This window comes from Stomoxys calcitrans, chromosome 1 (genome assembly GCF_963082655.1).
Source record: "Stomoxys calcitrans chromosome 1, idStoCalc2.1, whole genome shotgun sequence".
NCBI lineage: Eukaryota > Metazoa > Arthropoda > Insecta > Diptera > Muscidae > Stomoxys > Stomoxys calcitrans.
The window spans coordinates 122,937,709-122,955,566 of NC_081552.1; the positions used below are offsets into that span (position 1 = coordinate 122,937,709).

At 38.0% G+C, this 17,858-nt stretch overlaps 1 protein-coding gene across 3 annotated transcripts in view; it reads right to left on the reverse strand.

Moving 5' to 3' along the window:
* Positions 1-9,292, reverse strand: part of LOC106091696 (muscle calcium channel subunit alpha-1) — a 479,054-nt gene extending 469,762 nt beyond the window's left edge. For 2 of the 3 annotated variants that reach the window (XM_059370822.1, XM_059370821.1), the window contains exons 1-2: positions 9,204-9,292; positions 1,234-1,270 (exon numbers count right to left, since the gene is read on the reverse strand). In XM_059370822.1, the coding sequence (XP_059226805.1) occupies positions 1,234-1,270; positions 9,204-9,292 (126 nt within the window). The remainder of the gene's footprint in view (positions 1-1,233; positions 1,271-9,203) is intronic. The other variant, XM_059370825.1, reaches the window with a different exon arrangement.
* Between the last annotated feature and the right edge of the window lie 8,566 nt (positions 9,293-17,858).

The following is a 17,858-nucleotide window of genomic DNA, read 5'->3' on the forward strand; positions in this document are numbered from 1 at the left end:
ATCAAATTACACTAATAATTATTTATCTTCTGTATAATTCTTTAATCATTAATTTCTTTGTTTATACTTAAATACCTATGTAATAGTATTATTTTTGTGAAACTATTAGTTATTGACATATATCGGATAGTACTGTAATTTATAAGTAATGCTTGTTGTACTATCATTACATTTTTATCAAATAAATAAATAAAAAAAATAAAAAAATAAATATTATGTTTTCTTTTAAATAAATTTTAAATAAATATTAAAGAATATAGAGAGTAACTTAAGTATACACAGATAACAATAATTTCGAACAACAACAACTTTTGGCGAAAAACAACTACGAATTTGTTAATTTTCCTGCAACAATTAATTTTGAATCTCAGCAACCGAAAGTACAAACTTGTTAAAAGGCAACAACAACCAAAATATATCCACAAGCAAGAAAAAGAACTCTTTAACCAGCCACCATGTCATTTGATTTGCTGCCCACAGTTTCGTTGTGGTGTTGGTCTGTATTTACTGTTGTTCGGCTTGCGCTGCTTGTCTCATTCGTTTACAGCTGCTTGCTTGCTCTCGGGTTTTTTCCGCACCATCCTCTCTCTCTTCAATTTTTATAATTTTGCCCCCGTGTGATTTGAACTCATGATCTTATGTTTGGTAGACTTGCACGCATTCTCTAGCCTATCGACATCATTTTATTCATGATGAAATCAATGTTGCCACTCAGAAAAGTATTTTCTACAAAAATTGAAGAAAAATCCTACCAAACCCGACCTTCACCTGTCAAACGTTCTACGAGTCAAAATGCGTTATATGTTTTTATATATACCTTCGAAGAGTTAGTCATTTTTCATACCATTTGCAACACATCAAATTATTCATTTTCAATCCTACAAAGTATTCATACTTGATCGTCGTTATATTCATAGATGACCTAGGGCCTAGCCTAGGGATCTATGGTGAAAAGTCGACTTTTGACATTTTCCGATAATCAAAAGGTCGACTTTTCCTTATATTTCTTTAATCAAAAGGTCGACGTTTTTTTTTGACTTTTTCATTTTCTGTCTCTCAATCGTCGGCGTAATCAGCTAACTAGAACTTTAAAGGGAAATTCATCAACGCCTTGACCTTTATGTTTTTTTAAGCCATTCCATTTTGTTTTCTATTTGACAAATTGCCCAGTGCTAAGAATACGCTGAGGAATACCATGAGATCCGTAATAAGACTTAAATTTTACATACTTACTGGTATCACGCCGTGACGCAGAAGAGGTGCTGGAGACCTAACAGGAGTAAGAATAATGTATTCAGTATGATTGAGAAACTCAAATGTAAAATTTTTGACTTTAAATGCCGTTAACAGTAGTAATAGTAGTCACATTTACATATGAAGGTGGAAGTGATAATCTAAAGTGAAAATCCTTCTGCCTACCAGTGCGGGACAATCACACAGAAGATGTTCTATAGTCTCCTCTTCTTCGGTGTTCTCTGATCTTCTGCAGAAGCAACTTTCAGTCTATCAGACAGTGACTTGTCATGATAGACACAATAACTGAGACGTCCTCTATAAGCCTAGATTAGGCCACATAGGCCCCATATATAATTTCAAGTCTGACAACTGTAGTATACAGGCAGTGCATTACACACGGTTCAAACCTCCAACTTTCTCCAAAGGCTCTCTTGACCTTTCCAAAATGTTTGATTTGAAGTTCAATTTCCTGTCCAACAAATTTGGGTTGACACAGGAAGGACATCTGGAGCTTTGCAATTGGTGTATTCCACTTGGTGGATCTGAAAAGGCCTTTAGTCCTGAATGTTCAATCTATTTTCAAAAAGCAATTTAGTCCTTAGTAATATAGAATAATCCAAAAATAGAATACTGCGAAAAATTTATTGTTGTTTTTAATTCACAACTTGAAAATGTATCAGATAACTATTATAGGCAAACATATGATTAGCTGGACGAAATTATTCATTATAACAATTAAAGCAACTAAGGAAGGTCCTCGCAAAGTATTGATTGTCAGCACCAAAGGTAACCTGATACATGTGCGAGACGCCATCTACGTTTTATTATTAAGGATATTTGATGTGCCCGAATTTATAAATGTATATACAATAATATATTGTTGAATGAGGGTATTCTGAATTACGGCACTCAAAAAAGGAGAATGAAAATATGATTTTGTGGTAGGTTTGAAATCGACGAAAATTCTTCTTATTCTATAATATTTATTTGTATAATTCAGACTGGAAATACTGTGGGCTCTTTACCTGTGTGGCAATGGTTATGGAGCCATAAATTTAGAAATAAATTTATGTTAGTGGTTTATTATGATGGAATCATACACATTCTCGATAGAGCCAAGATATATTAATTTACAGGTAGTGGCAGTATAACAATAACAAGAAGCCGAGTACACTATCTGTCAAACTCAGCGATTTATGTAACTCTGTTTTTGACTGACAATGATTAGAGCAGCTCTGACTTTGGCAGGTTGTATTTTGCGCCATGAGTGTGCGTCGTGTTGTGTTGCTTCAATGCTGGAATTTGAAATGCATATATATTAAACAAAAAAACAAGTAAGAGCGTGCTAAGTTCGCCAGGGCCGAATCTTATATACCCTCCACCATTGATCGCATTTGTCGAGTTCTTTGCGCTGTATCTCTTTTTAGACAAATATAGAAAATTGAATAAGAACTGTTATGCTATTGGAGCTATATCAAGTAATAGTCCGATTCGAACCATAAATGAATGCTGAACATTGTAGAAGACATTGTATTATATTTATTTCAGTTCATTCGGATAAGAATTGCGCCTTGTAGGGGCTCAAAAACACCTCATTCAAAATTTCAGCCAAATCAGATGAGAATTGCGCGCTCTACTGGCTCAAGAAGTCAAGATCCAAGATCGGTTTATATTAAAGCTATACCAGATTATGAATCGATTTGAATCATATTTAGCAAAGTTGTTGAAAGTCATACCAAAGCACTACTTGCAAAAATTCAGTTAAATCAGACGAGAATTGCGCCCTCTAGAGACTCAAAAAGTCAAGACCCAAGATCGGTTTATATGAAAGCTATATCAAAACATGGACCGATTTAAACCATACTTTGTGTAGTTGTTGGAAGTGCTACCAAAACACTGTGTGCAAAATTTTAATAAAATCGGTTAAGAATTGCGCCCTCTAGAGGCTCAAGAAGTCAAGACCCAAGATCGGTTTATATGGCAGCTATATCAAAAGACGAACCGATTTGGCCTATTTACAATACCAACCGACCTACACTAATAGAAAGTATTTGTGCAAAATTTCAAGCGGCTAGCTTTACGCCTTCGAAAGTTAGCGTGCTTTCGACAGACAGATGGGAGGGACGGACATGGCTAGATCGACTTAAAATGGCATGACGATCAAGAATATATATGTTTTATGGGGTCTTAGACGCATATTTCGAGATGATACAAACAGAATGACGAAATTAGTGTACCCCCATCCTATGGTGGGGGGTATAAAAATTAATTATTAAACATTGTGTTATTGTTTATGATTGTGTGTATTGGACTCTAAACAAGAGAGAGAACTTCTAGATCAACCGGCATATCAAGCGGGTCTAGACAACTTTCATGCAGACACGGTATCAGATGCGGTTAATAGCTACCGGGTGAATGTTGTCCTTGAAGACCGACCGCCTCCCATTGCACCTGAGGAAATTGAGCTCGCCCGGCATCCAGAGTAGTTCTGGCTCAATTACATTACGGCAGATGCTGCCGTCTCAATTCCCTCAGAGCAAGGATTGATGGCGACGTGCAAGATGTATATCCCGATTGTGACCGGGGATCACACGATACACGTCACCTGTTTAACTACCCAGCCAGACCTACTCGAAACAAGTAAAAGCGTGCTAAGTTCGGCCGGGCCGAATCTTATATACCCTCCACCATGGATCGCATTTGTCGAGTTCTTTTCCCGGCATCTCTTCTTAGGCTAAAAAGGATATAAGAAAAGAGTTGCTCTGCTATTAGAGCGATATCAAGATATGGTCCGGTTCGGACCACAATTAAATTATATGTTGGAGACCTGTGTAAAATTTCAGCCAATTAGTATAAGAATTGCGCCCATTGGGGCTCACGAAGTAAAATAGAGAGAGCGATTTATATGGGATCTGTATCGGGCTATAGACCGATTCAGAACATAATAAACACGTTTGTTGATGGTCATGAGAGGATCCGTCGTACAAAAGTTCAGGCATATCGGATAATAATTGCGATCTCTAGGGGTCAAGAAGTCAAGATCCCAGATCGGTTTATATAGCAGCTATATCAGGTTATGAACCGATTTGAACCTTATTTGAGACAGTTGTTGAAAGTAAAAATAAAATACGTCATGCAAAATTTCAGCCAAATCGGATAGGAATTGCGCCCTCTAGAAGCTCAAGAAGTCAAATTCCCAGATCTGTTTATATGACAGCTATATCAGGTTATGGACCGATTTCAGCCATACTTGGCACAGTTGTTGGACACATGACAAAATACTTCGTGCAAAAACTCATTCAAATCGGATAAGAATTGTGCGCTCTAGAGGCTCAAGAAGTCAAGACCCAAGATCGGTTTATATGGCAGCTATATCAGGTTATGAACCGATTTAAACCATACTTAGCACAGTTGTTGGGTATCATAACAAAACAGGTCGTGCGAAATTCCATTCCAATCGGATAAGAATTACGCCCTCTAGAGGCTCAAGAAGTCAAGACCCAAGATCGGTTTATATGGCAGCTATATCAGGTTATTGGCCGATTTAAACCATACTTGACACAGTTGTTGGATATAATAACAAAACACGTGGTGCAAACTTTCATCTCAATCGGATAAGAATTGCGCACTCTAGAGGCTCAAGAAGTCAAGACCCCCGATCGGTTTATATGGCAGCTATATCAGGTTATGGACCGATTTGAACCACACTTGGCACAATTGTTGGATATTATAAGAAAACATGTCGTGCAAAATTTCATATCAATCGGATAAGAATTGCGCACTCTAGAGGCTCAAGAAGTCAAGACCCAAGATCGGTTTATATGGCAGCTATATCAAAACATGGACCGATATGGCCCATTTACAATACCAACCGACCTACACTAATAAGAAGTATTTGTGCAAAATTTCAAGTGGCTAGCTTTACTCCTTCGGAAGTTAGCGTGCTTTCGACAGACAGACGGACGGACGGACGGACGGACGGACGGACAGACGGACGGACATGGCTAGATCGACATAAAATTTCACGACGATCAAGAATATATATACTTTATGGGGTCTCAGACGAATATTTCGAGTAGTTACAAACAGAATGACGAAATTAGTATACCCCCCATCTTATGGTGGAGGGTATAAAAATTCGGCATACGAGGGCACACACTGAATTGGTTTACAGATAATCTCTCATGTAAATCCTTTAGTGTGAAAGTTGGAGATACAAATAGTAACCAGTAACATGCAACATGTGAAGTACAACAGGGTTCAAAACAAATGAAATGTTGTAACAATTAAAGCACAGCACAGCCTACTCGTATGCCGATGACACAGCAGTAATTGAAAGCCATAAATCATTACATACAGCAGTAAACACACTTCAAAATGAGCTAAATCATATTACCAGATGGTGTCACGACAACGGCTTATTATAAATTCTACAATAACCAAAATATATAAACACTTTCAAAACAATTCAATCGATAAATTCAAGACATATCTGAAACTGGTCGATACGTATAAATATCTCAGAGTCCACCTTCATGATAATTTTAAATAGGAAACACATGTCCAAAATGTATAAACAAAATTGAGACAATCTGCACATGCTCTACATCATCTGGGAAACTGCGCGGAGCCTTACGTGATCAAACAAGCATATTTCTCATTAGTCGAATCACATCTCAGGCATGGGATCATAGCATGGGAAAGTGCCAGGAAATGCATACTACTACAAACAGCACAAACTAGAATCGTAAAAGCACTCAACAAAATAATACAAACCAAAATCATCCAACAACCGACAAAAATAACATAAAACAAATCTTCAAAAATTTACAATGAAACTGTTGCGCTTTGTTTGTTTGTTTGTTCCGTATAGACTCAAAAACGGCTGAACCGATTTTCATGAAATTTTTACAGATGATAGATCTTGAGCTCCGGTAAAAAAGGGCACTACATTTTTTGATAAGGGGGGAGGACCCTCCCCTTTACCCCAATTTTCAAAAACGTAAGATCTCGGAGATGGGTGCACCAATTTAAGCGAAATTTTGAATACCACATTATGGTGCCCCAAAAACACGAAATTGGTATAAAAATTTGGGAACTTTGAACTTTTGGGAAATTTACCGACTAAGACAAAGAGGGTATCAAATGAGAGGTATTTGAGAGTAGAGTACGAACTTGGCATAAAAATGTCACCCTTATTGTCGGAGGTCTCCCATCCCAAAAAAAACACAACCCAACAGGACACTTTAACCGCTTTGGGCAATATGGGTATCAAATGCGAGGTATTTAAGAGCAGAGTACGAATTTGGCATAACAATTTCATCTAAGTGTGGGGGGGTCACCCACCCCAAAAAACACCACCCAAAAGGACACTTCTACCACTTTGGCAATATGGGTATCAAATTAAAGGTATTTAAAAATAGAGTTGAAATCTAAGATAAAAATTTAATCCTTGGTGTCTGAGGCGCCCCCACCCCCCAAAAACTCCCAGGGGATATTACCACTAGGGATAATATGGATATTAAATGAAAGGTGTTTGGAAGTTAAGTACATATCTGCAATAAGAATTTGATTCACGGTGCCTTCCAATCCCAAAACCCCCAAAACGGGCATGAATGTCCAACGATACAAAATGGGCATCAAACGGGTGTCTAGGGCAGCCGCCCCACCTCCAAAACCAGCCAAATGGAAATTTAAACAATATTAGGCTCAAACAAGTTCGGCCGGGCCGAATCTTATATACCCTCCACCATGGATTGCATTTGTCGAGTTCTCTTCCCGGCATCTCTTCTCAGACAAAAAAGGATATAAGAAAAGTATATAAGAAGAGCGATATCAATATATGGTCCGCTTTGGACCACAATTAAATTAAATGTTGGAGACCTGTGTAAAATGGCAGCCAATTCGAATAAGAATTGCGCCCTTTGGGGGCTCAAGAAATAAAATAGAGAGATCGATTTATATGGGATCTGTATCGGGCTATAGACCGATTCAGTCATAAATAAACACGTAGGTTGATGGTCATGAGAGAATCCGTCGTACAAAATTTCAGGCAAATCGGATAATAATTGGGACCTCTAGAGGCTCAAGAAGTCAAGTGCCCAGATCTGTTTATATGACAGCTATATTAGGTTATGAACCGATTTGAAAAATACTTGGAAAAATTCATTGCAATCGGATAAGAATTGCGCCCTCTAGAGGCTCAAGAAGGCAAGACCCAAGATCGGTTTATATGGCAGCTATATCAGGTTATGGACCGATTTGAACCATACTTGGCACAATTGTTGTACATTATAACAAAACATGTAGTGCAAAATTTTATTCCAATCGGATAAGAATTGCGCACGCTAGAGGCTCAAGAAATCAAGACGAAAGATCGGTTTATATGGCAGCTATATCAAAACATGGACCGCGGCTAGCTTTACTCCTTCGGAAGTTAGCGTGCTTTCGACAGACAGACGGACGGACGGACGGACATGGCTAGATCGACATAAAATGTCACGACGATCTATATACTTTATGGGGTCTCAGACGAATATTTCGAGTAGTTACAAACAGAATGACGAAATTAGTATACCCCCATCCTATGGTGGAGGGCATAATAAAAGGTATTTGAGACTAGGCGACGAATATAATACATAGCAGAGCAATCTAGTCATGTCCGTCCGTCCGTCTGTCTGTCGAAAGCACGCTAATTTCCGAATGAGTAAAGCTAGCCGCTTGAAATTTTGCGCAAATACTTCTTATTAGTGTAGGTCGGTTGGTATTGTAAATGGGCCATATCGGTCTATGTTTTGATATAGCTGCCATATAAACCGATCTTGGGTCTTGACTTCTTGAGCCTCTAGAGTGCGCAATTCTTATCCGATTGGAATGAAATTTTTCAAGACGTGTTTTGTTATGATATCCAACAATTGTGCCAAGTATGGTTCAAATTGGTTCATAACCTGATATAGCTGTCATATAAACAGATCTGGGGACTTGACTTCTTGAGCTTCTAGAAAGCGCAATTCCTGTCCGATTTGTCAATAACCTGATATAGCTGCCATATAAACTGATCTGAGATTTTGAGTTTTTGAGTCTCTAGAGGTAGCAATTATTATCCGAAATTTTGTACGACGGATTCTCTCATGACCATCAGTATACGTGTTTATTATGGTCTGAATCGGTCTATAACCCGATACAGCTCCCATATAAATCGATCTCTCTATTTTACGTCTTGAGCCCCCAAAGGGCGCAATTCTTATTCGAATTGGCTGACATTTTACACAGGTCTCCAACATGTAATTTAATTGTGGTCCAAACCGGACCATATCTTGATATCGCTCTAATAGCAGAGCAATTCTTTTCTTATATCCTTTTTTGCCTAAGAAGAGATGAGAAGATCGACAAATGCGATCCATGGTGGAGGGTATGTAAGATTCGGCCCGGCCGAACATAGCACGCTTTTACTTGTTTTATAATTATTTTATAATTACAATTTATAGTTGTATTTCAAATGAGTGTGAGTATTTTTCATTGTATGTATGGCTTACATTAAAGTTGTTACGTTAACTTTAAATTAGTTTAAGAAATTTATATTAATTAATTTTGAGGTTTTCGATAAGTAAATTTTTCATACAAAAGTAAAATATTTCTTAATGACGTAAATATCTTTTAAAAATTCTCCGCGCCTTTGGCCGTATTGGCCAATATTCTATTTATTGAGAGAGTCTTTTAATTGTTGTAGTGCTTGCATTGCAATTCGTAACATTTTGTGTGATTGATTCATACTCTGTTGTCGTGTTCCTTCCGTCATCCTTCTTTGAAGTTATCGCCTCTGTAAGTTCCCTTTTTTATCCAGATTGCTGCCTTTCATCGCGCCGTTTTTCCTCTGCTAGCCGTTTTTATACCCACCAGAAGTTAATACACTCAGTTTAAGAGACATACGCGTTTTTGCACGGCACCATTAAATTGAAGTTTATTACCTGTTCCCGGCCTGGCTTGAACCCAACAAAGAAACACCACAACCACGGCTGCTTCGGAAGCTCTGGAGCATGGAATGTTGAGGATGCATTGACTGGTTTGGCTGATTTCCTTGTTATAATTTCAACAAAAATCTTGAGAATCGGCGAAAAAAAGTTTATTTTATTGGAAGAAAATTGGAAAAGTCTCTCTCACGCTGTTAACCGGAAGATTTTTTTTGCACTTTCACCACTCTGTAACACAACAAAAACAGCTGGTACGCCTGACAGATTTTATGTGGTATGTTCAGTAGGTCTACAAGTAATGCATGCAAAATACAACTGTATAATCCGAGACTTGTCACATAACGTAGAAACGATTGTAGGACTAATCGCACAACTAATCATCCGAGTCCACATCTGTAGTACAATTGAGTCATTCGAACCAATTATTATTGCGCCTTAAAGTATACTTCATATTATAAAAATCTAAAGCTACAGGATAAATAATCACTAGATATGCCTAACACACCTGTTGCAAGCACATCCCAACAAACAAAGCGTAAGATAGGCGAAACATCACCAGAAAATAATAACATGGCAAAGAAACCTGTTGGTAGTATGGAGGTCAGTGAACTTATGGAAATTATGAAATTCACTATGAATAATATACTTGAAGAGAAAATTAAGAATCTGCCCACCAAACAAGATATGGAAGATGTTAAAGCCGGTATATCATTTGCAACTTCTGAAATTGCCAATCTGAAGACTGAAAATATTCAGTTAAAACAGGAAGTGGAATTGCTCAAGAACAAACTGGAAGAAAGCGACAGGAATGTGGCATGGTTGGAGCATCAAATACAAAACACAAAGCTTGTCTTTAAAAATATTTCAAAAGATAAGCCTGCTCTGAATATAGTCAAACAGATATGTAATGACATGCTAAACATCAACCCCCCTATAGCTTCGGCAAGAACCCTTTATGAACGAAACGGATTGCAAACTGTAATAGCCGAGTTCCCAAATGAAAATGCAGTAGTTGAGGTTCTGAAAAATACTAAAGCTTTAGCAGGGTCTGCAATCTCAATTGAAAGAGATCTGAACCCTAGAAGGCAGAGAAACAAGATAGCTATGCTGCTCATAAGAAAGTCAATTCTCGAAGAATCAAGAAAACATAAAATCGTAGTTAGAGATGATAAATTAAACATCAATAACAAGTGGTTCTATTGGAACAGCGAAAGAAAATTAATGTGTGGGCGAGAAGAGGGGGAGTCCGTATTAAAAGAATTATATGGGAATGAACTGACAACAGCATTCTACAATAATATTTTTGAAAAAATTGCGTCAAAAAACTAGATGATCTCCAAGGGAGACAAAGCTCAAAGAAAAAACAAAATAATATGGAAATTAAAATTATATCGTACAATGTAAACGGAGTATCAAATAAATATTTGTTCCCTAATTTTTTTAACTATCTAAAGGAGTTTGAAATCATTATCCTCATAGAAACACATATCACAGCACAAAAAAGATCTCAAACCGAAAAATACTTCCCCGAGTATGAAATATATTGGGTAGATGCCATAAAAATAAATAGATTTGGTCGTGCTATCGGCGGAGTATTCGTAGGAGTGAAAAAATCTTTAAATAAAGCAGGCATAAAGCATACATTTATTCTTAATCAGACACTCTGTGGATTACAGATTATAACAGAAAATTTTCAACTGTTGATAGTTCCACTCTATATAAGGGGCTCAGACTGGATACGAGAGTTTGCCCTAGCAAAATTGTTCATGGAAGAAATGAAATGCGAAAACCTTATAGTGCTAGGTGATATAAACGTTAGAATAGGCGAATCACAACAAGGCATTGTTGATCTATATAGAGATTCGTTCCACGCATGTACTGGGCCGAGAAAGTCTAAAGATAAAGAATTAAATACGAATGGACGAAGGTATATCGACTACTGCAATGAACATAACCTGGTAATTCTAAATGGCCAAACATTAGGAGATGAGGACGGTAATTTTACATATTTGAGCAACACCGGAACCTCAGTAAATGATATATGCTCAGTATCCATAAACATGCTTCAATATGTGGAAAGCTTCAAGGTGGTAGACAAAATCTGGTCAGATCATTTGCCAATAACTCTTAACCTAAAGCTAAACAACACAGTAGTCCCACAAAATAGGCTCAATTTACTACCGAAGCTGCATTGGAAAGATAGTCATAAATTGCAATACCAGGAAAACCTCACCGCTAATCTGAGCTTACAATTAATGTCCAACAATATAACATGTCTCAAGCACATGACAAATACAATTGTTGCATCGGCAGTTCAGCAAAACAAAGCGCAGCAGTACGTACCACAGAAAAAGTGGTTTAATGATAGATGCTACTGGGCAAGAAGGAAAACATTTGAAATCTTATCGAAATTTCGGAAATCATCGTCGGAAACAGATAGACAGGCATATTTGAGCGCAAAAAAAAAATATAAGGACATTTGCGAAGTATCTAAAAGAATGTACTACGCCAATATCTCTGAGAAACTAAATAATACATCGAATGCAAAAGAATGGTGGAGTTTAGTAAGAGAGTTAAATGGCCAGGACTTTCGTATCAGTCATACTTTATCCGCAGAGATACTTAGAACCCATTTTATGGAACTGCTCAGGCAGGAACAATCGTCTTTGAGAGTTCATTACGCACCTGCACTGATCGTAAACGACATTCTAGATAAAGACATAACATTAGAGGAAATTAAGTATACCCTTGCCAAAACAAAACCGAACAAGGCGCCAGGTGAAGACCGAATTCCCTATGAATTCTATTCAAATGCTACTGATGAATTCCTGACCCAGCTTGCAGCAATTTTCAACAAGATCTACACCGAGGGCAAAATTGAGGAAGAATTTCAGAAAACAGTTATATTCCCTATTCATAAAAAAGGCAGACTCGATGATGCATCGAATTATAGAGGTATATCCTTTATGAATTCCGTGGCTAAAATATTCATGGGTGTACTAAATGATAGACTGGGACAATGGGTTGAAGAAAACAATATATTGGTTGAATTCCAGGCAGGTTTTCGAAAAAACTATTCTACGGTGGACAATATATATAATTTAGCTTCGATGGTCAATATCAAGCTGGCGGAAAAGAAGAAGGTTTACGCGTTTTTTGTAGATTTTCGAGCGGCATTTGACAAAATTTCACGAAACTTACTTTTCTACAAATTAAATCAGATTGGCATCTCTTTCAAATTTATAAAGATGATAGAAGCTGTCTATCAAAACACTCAGTCAGCAGTGTGGACTGGAGAAGAGCTGTCTGGTTATTTTGATACAGAATCTGGTGTAAAACAAGGGTGCTTACTATCGCCATTATTATTTTCTCTTTATATAAACGACTTAAGCGATGCACTGGAAGGAGGTGTAGATATAGAAGGCATAAACATAAAAACCCTGCTGTATGCTGACGACATAGTAATTTTAGCGGAGGATTCAACTACCCTGCAACAAATGATAGCAAACTTGGAAGAATTTTGTAAAAAATGGAGCTTAATAGTCAACACTGAGAAGTCTAAAATCATGGTATTCCGAAACGGGGGAAGACTATCACAGCAGGATAAATGGTTCTTCCATGCAGAACCATTAGAAGTGGTATCAGAATATAAGTACTTAGGGGTGGTACTAACGCCCAAAATGAAGTTCTTGAAGCATATTCAGTCCCGGACAACACAAGCTAAAAGTGCTATAAAAGCAACATGGAAAAACTTCTTAAAGAAAGACGAAATATCCCTGCAAGATAAATGGAACTTGTACATGGCGGTTTGCAGATCGGTACAGTCGTATGCAGCGCAGGTCTGGGGCTATGAATATTTTGAAGAAGTTGACCAATTGCAGCGTTTTTTCTTAAAAACTGTTCTTAATTTGCCAGACTCTACACCAAATTATGCTCTCTATATGGAAACAGACTTACAAGAAAGTCATTTATACACACTGGGACTGCATTTGAAGTATATATCTAGTACGTTGTACAGATATAAAAGGGATAGACTGCCGCATAAACTTACACTTATAATGGTCCAGAAACAAATATTTTGGGTGAAAGCTTTAAACGACATTCTAAATGAGCTGGATATGCAACCATTGGTTGGAAATATAACGCAAGGTGAATGGAACAGTATGACTAATTCCATCATAGATTCACTATCGCAAGCTAACAAGCAAAGATTGCTGCAGAAAGCTTTACAAAGCAGGTCACGGTTTTATAAAAACCTGGATTTCACAAGAGGGTGTTTGTACCTAAATGGCGAATATAAAGTTAAGGACATTACGTGGATATTTAAAGCACGGGTCGATTTGATATACCTCAATGCTAATCAAAGAGGCTTAAATTTGGTTGACAACGATTTGTGCACGCTATGCAATTTGAGGGAGAGAGAGACAATATACCATTTTCTTGCCGTATGTCCCATACTAAGAAGCCAACGCATGCTTTTCTTTCACAGGCCGACGCTGACAGAACCTGAATTAATTAGCATCTTAGATGGAAGAGAGGTAGCAGACTGGGATAATCTTATAAAATATACCAAAAATGCCTTACAATACCGAAAGCTAATATTAACCGAGTACGCCTAATACTATTAAGCATAGACTAAAATGTCCCTTAAACACAGCTTTGAAAATGTTTCTTTAAATCCGGCTGACGACTTGAAGTCATAGCCGTAAATCTTTATTTTGATGGATTAACTCTGAAATACGCTAATATATTGCTTTTATTTTATTTTAAGTTTATTTAGACATTATTGTATTGAAAAAGAAAATAATGAAAATAAAGATTACTACTACTACTACTACTACCGTTTTTATACCCACCACCCAAGGATGGGGTATATTCATTTTGTCATTCCGTTTGCAACACATCGAAATGTCCATTTCCGACCCTATAAAGTATATATATTCTTGATCAGCGTAAAAATCTAAGTCGATCTAGGTTGAAATCACGCTACAGTCTTAAAAAAATAGACATATTGAGCTGAAACTTTGCACAGTTTCTTTTTTGTCCATAAGCAGGTTAATTTCGAAATTGGGCCATATCGGACTATATCTTGATATAGCCCCCATATAGACCGATCCGCCGATTTAGGGTCTTTGGTCAATAAAAGCCACATTTATTATTCGATTTTACTGAAATTTGGGACAGTGTTTGTGCTAGGCCTTCTGACATCATTCCTCAATTTGGCCCTGATCGGTTCAGATTTGGATATAGCTGCCATATAGACCGATCCTCCGATTTAGGGACTTAGGCCCATAAAAGCCACATTTATTATCCGATATTTCTGAAATTTGAGACAGTGGGTTGTGTTAGGCCCTTCGACATCGTCCGTCAATTTGGCCCAGATCGGTCCAGATTTGGATTTAGCTGCCATATAGACCGATCCTCCGATTTAGGGGTTTAGGCCCATAAAAGCCACATTTATTATCCGATTTTGCTGAAATTTGGGATAGTGAGTTGTATTTGGCCTTTCGACATCTTTCGTCAATTTGGCTCAGATCGGTCCAGATTTGGATATAGCTGCCATATTGACCGATCCTCCGATTTAGGGTTTTAGTCCCATAAAAGCAACATTTATAATCTGATTTAGCTGAAATTTGGAACAGTAAGTTGTGTTAGGCCCTTCAACATCCTTCGCCAATTTGGCTCAGATTGGTCCAGATTTGGATATAGCTGCCATATAGACCGATCCTCTGATTTAGGGTCTTAGGCCCATAAAAGCTACATTTATTATCTGATTTTGCTGAAATTTGGGACAGTGAGTTGTGTTTGGCCCTTCGACATCCTTCGCCAATTTGGCTCAGATCGGTCCAGATTTGGATATAGCTGCCATATATACCGATCCTCCGATTTAGGGTCTTAGGCCCATAAAAGCCACATTTATTATCTGATTTTGCTGAAATTCGGGACAGTGAGTTATGTTAGTCCCTTCGACATCCTTCATCAATTTGGTTTAGATCGGTCCAGATTTGGATATAGCTGCCATATAAACCAATCCTCCGATTTAGGGTCTTAGGCCCATAAAAGGCGCATTTTTTGTCCGATGTCGCCGAAATTTGGGACAGTGAGTTAAGTTAAGCGCCTTGACATATTTCTGCATGATCGCACAGATCGGTGCTGATTTGAATATAGCCGCCATATAGACCGATCTCTCGGTTTAAGGTTTTGTGGGCCATAAAAAACGCATTTATCGGTCCAGATTTGGATATAGCTGCCATATAGACCGATCCTCCGATTTAGGGGTTTAGGCCCATAAAAGCCACATTTATTATCCGATTTTGCTGAAATTTGGGATAGTGAGTTGTGTTTGGCCTTTCGACATCTTTCGTCAATTTGGCTCAGATCGGTCCAGATTTGGATATAGCTGACATATTGACCGATCCTCCGATTTAGGGTTTTAGTCCCATAAAAGCAACATTTTTAATCTGATTTAGCTGAAATTTGGAACAGTAAGTTGTGTTAGGCCCTGCAACATCCTTCGCCAATTTGGCTCAGATTGGTCCAGATTTGGATATAGCTGCCATATAGGCCGATCCTCTGATTTAGGGTCTTAGGCCCAAAAAAGCTACATTTATTATCTGATTTTGCTGAAATTTGGGACAGTGAGTTGTGTTTGGCCCTTCGACATCCTTCGCCAATTTGGCTCAGATCGGTCCAGATTTGGATATAGCTGCCATATATACCGATCCTCCGATTTAGGGTCTTAGGCCCATAAAAGCCACATTTATTATCTGATTTTGCTGAAATTCGGGACAGTGAGTTATGTTAGTCCCTTCGACATCCTTCATCAATTTGGTTTAGATCGGTCCAGATTTGGATATAGCTGCCATATAAACCAATCCTCCGATTTAGGGTCTTAGGCCCATAAAAGGGGCATTTTTTGTCCGATGTCGCCGAAATTTGGGACAGTCAGTTAAGTTAAGCGCCTTGACATATTTCTGCATGATCGCACAGATCGGTGCTGATTTGAATATAGCCGCCATATAGACCGATCTCTCGGTTTAAGGTTTTGTGGGCCATAAAAAACGCATTTATTGTCCGATGTTGCCGAAATTTGGGACAAAAAGTTAAGTTAAGCCCCTCCTCATATCTGCAATTTGGTCTAGATCGATCAAGATTTGCATATAGCTGCCATATAGACCGATCTCTCGATTTAAAGTCTTGGCCCTATAAAAGGTGCATTTTTTCCGATTTCACTGAAATTTGACATACTGACTTATGTTATGCTTTTCGATATCCGTGTCGTGTATAGTTCAGATCGGTTTATTTTTAGATATAACTACTAAAAGAAACCAATATTTTGTAATATACAATTGAACAATGACTGTTACTTATTAGTATTTGGTCCAAATCGGAACATATAGTGATATAGCTGCTATAATGCTTAAGGTATGAATTTTGCACCGGTTTTTGACGAAAAATGGTTTACATATATACCCGAGGTGGTAGGTATCCAAAGTTCGGCCCGGCCGAACTTAACGCCTTTTTACTTGTTTATTATCATTACGCCTTTGGTCAATTTGGCTTAAAGAAACTTTTTCCCTTGGAGATATTGTAGATGAAGGAGTGTATGTTGATTGTCTCCACATTGTTTACAGGCATCTTCAGAATTGCACTAATCGGTTCTGTGTAACCTAGCAAGGCAATTCACACAAGATCCCAAACGACGGGAAGTGTTCGCACACAAGACACATGTGAAGCTGTGGGTTTATAGGTGCCCTGTGGAAAGAGATAAATTAAAAATAGACGATTGCGGTTTTTTGTCAAGCATTAATAATTATACTTTTTAGAAAAAGTATGTTAAATTATTCTAAGAAAATTTTGGTAACATTTCTTGTGATTGCCCCATTAGCTGTTCGAACTACATAGCCATATCGTCCTTGGTGGGTGATCGTTATCCGTCCAAGGCTCCACTCGCAAGGTGGAAGTTGATCCTCCTCTACTACGACTAACAGCCCTATTTTCAGGGTTTCTGTCGGTCTTTGTCACTTATGCCTTTGACGCAATTCCCTGAGGTATTCATTGTTCCAGCGGAGACCGAAAATGTGTTGTTGAATTTTTAGTTTTTCCCAACGATCTGTTCGGGAAATTGCCTCGGATATGGTGTCAGACATTGCAACAAGCGGTGCAACCCTTAAAAAATGACCGGGAGGGGAGTTAGAGCTAACAGTTCTCGGGAATCATAGGTATTTGGAGATAAAGGGAGTGAATTTATTACTGCTTCGATTCTCGTCAGTAGAGTCGTGAACTCTTCAAATGCATATTTCTTATTTTGTGCAATCTTTTTAAAATGTATTTTAAATGACTTCAAGCCTGCCTCCCATAACCCCCCATATGGGGACATTTGGAGGTATAAACGACCATTCTGTGCCAGTGATTTGAGAAATTTTAAAAATTCTTAGTGAAGGATTCTTTGGGCACCAACGAAATTGGTGGCGTTATCAGACATAACTTTTCGAGGAAAGCCCCTGCGACTGGCGAACCTTGAAAATGCGGCCAAAAACGAAGTCGAAGTGAGGTCAGAACAAAGTTCCAAAAGTATGGCTTTTGCGCTAAAGCGCACAAAGAGTCATACATAGCCATTTTGATAACTGGCCTTCTTAAAGTGGATGTCTT